The sequence below is a fragment of the Nestor notabilis genome, unplaced genomic scaffold (assembly GCF_000696875.1).
Source record: "Nestor notabilis isolate BGI_N333 unplaced genomic scaffold, ASM69687v1 scaffold33058, whole genome shotgun sequence".
Taxonomy (NCBI): Eukaryota; Metazoa; Chordata; class Aves; order Psittaciformes; family Psittacidae; genus Nestor; species Nestor notabilis.
Window position 1 is genome coordinate 570 of NW_009940203.1, and position 595 is coordinate 1,164.

Sequence of the window (595 nt, forward strand, 5' to 3'; positions counted from 1 at the left end):
GCCATGATTCCTGTACAACAGTCTGCTTCTCCACCCGGCAGGACAGGAAGACTATGACCGGCTTCGCCCATTATCCTACTCAGATGCCAACGTTGTCCTCATCTGCTTCGATGTCACCGACCCCAGCAGCTACGACAACGTCCTAACAAAGGTAACACATCCCCAGGGTGGCATCTCCCACCCTGTGCATCCTCCCTGTGGGAGGTGGCATGTCCCCATCCATCCCTGGGTGCCATGTGTCCCCTCTCCACAGTGGTACCCGGAGGTGAACCACTTCTGCAAGGGCACCCCGGTGCTGCTGGTGGGCTGCAAGACCGACCTGCGGCGGGACCGTGCGGTGCTGCGCAAGCTGCAGGAGAGACGCCTGGAGCCCGTGTCCTACCATCAGGTGAGTGGCACCCCATAATGGGGGGCTGACCCCCAGTATGAGGTTGTGTGGGACCACTGCAGGGGTCTGACCCTGCTTCTCCCCACAGGGAGAGGCCATGGCCCGGCAGGTCCACGCTGTGTCCTACCTGGAGTGCTCAGCCAGGTACCAGGAGAACGTTGGTGGCATCTTCACAGAAGCCTGCAGTGCTGCCCTCAGCGCTGCCCG

General features: G+C 61.8%; 1 protein-coding gene across 1 annotated transcript in view; it reads left to right on the forward strand.

Moving 5' to 3' along the window:
* Positions 1 to 587, forward strand: part of RHOD (ras homolog family member D) — a gene marked incomplete at both ends in the record, with an annotated part of 973 nt that extends 386 nt beyond the window's left edge. Inside the window, 3 exons of the mRNA XM_010020235.1 lie at positions 42 to 151; positions 254 to 388; positions 477 to 587. Coding sequence (XP_010018537.1) covers positions 42 to 151; positions 254 to 388; positions 477 to 587 — 356 coding nt within the window. The remainder of the gene's footprint in view (positions 1 to 41; positions 152 to 253; positions 389 to 476) is intronic.
* Positions 588 to 595: the final 8 nt, after the last annotated feature.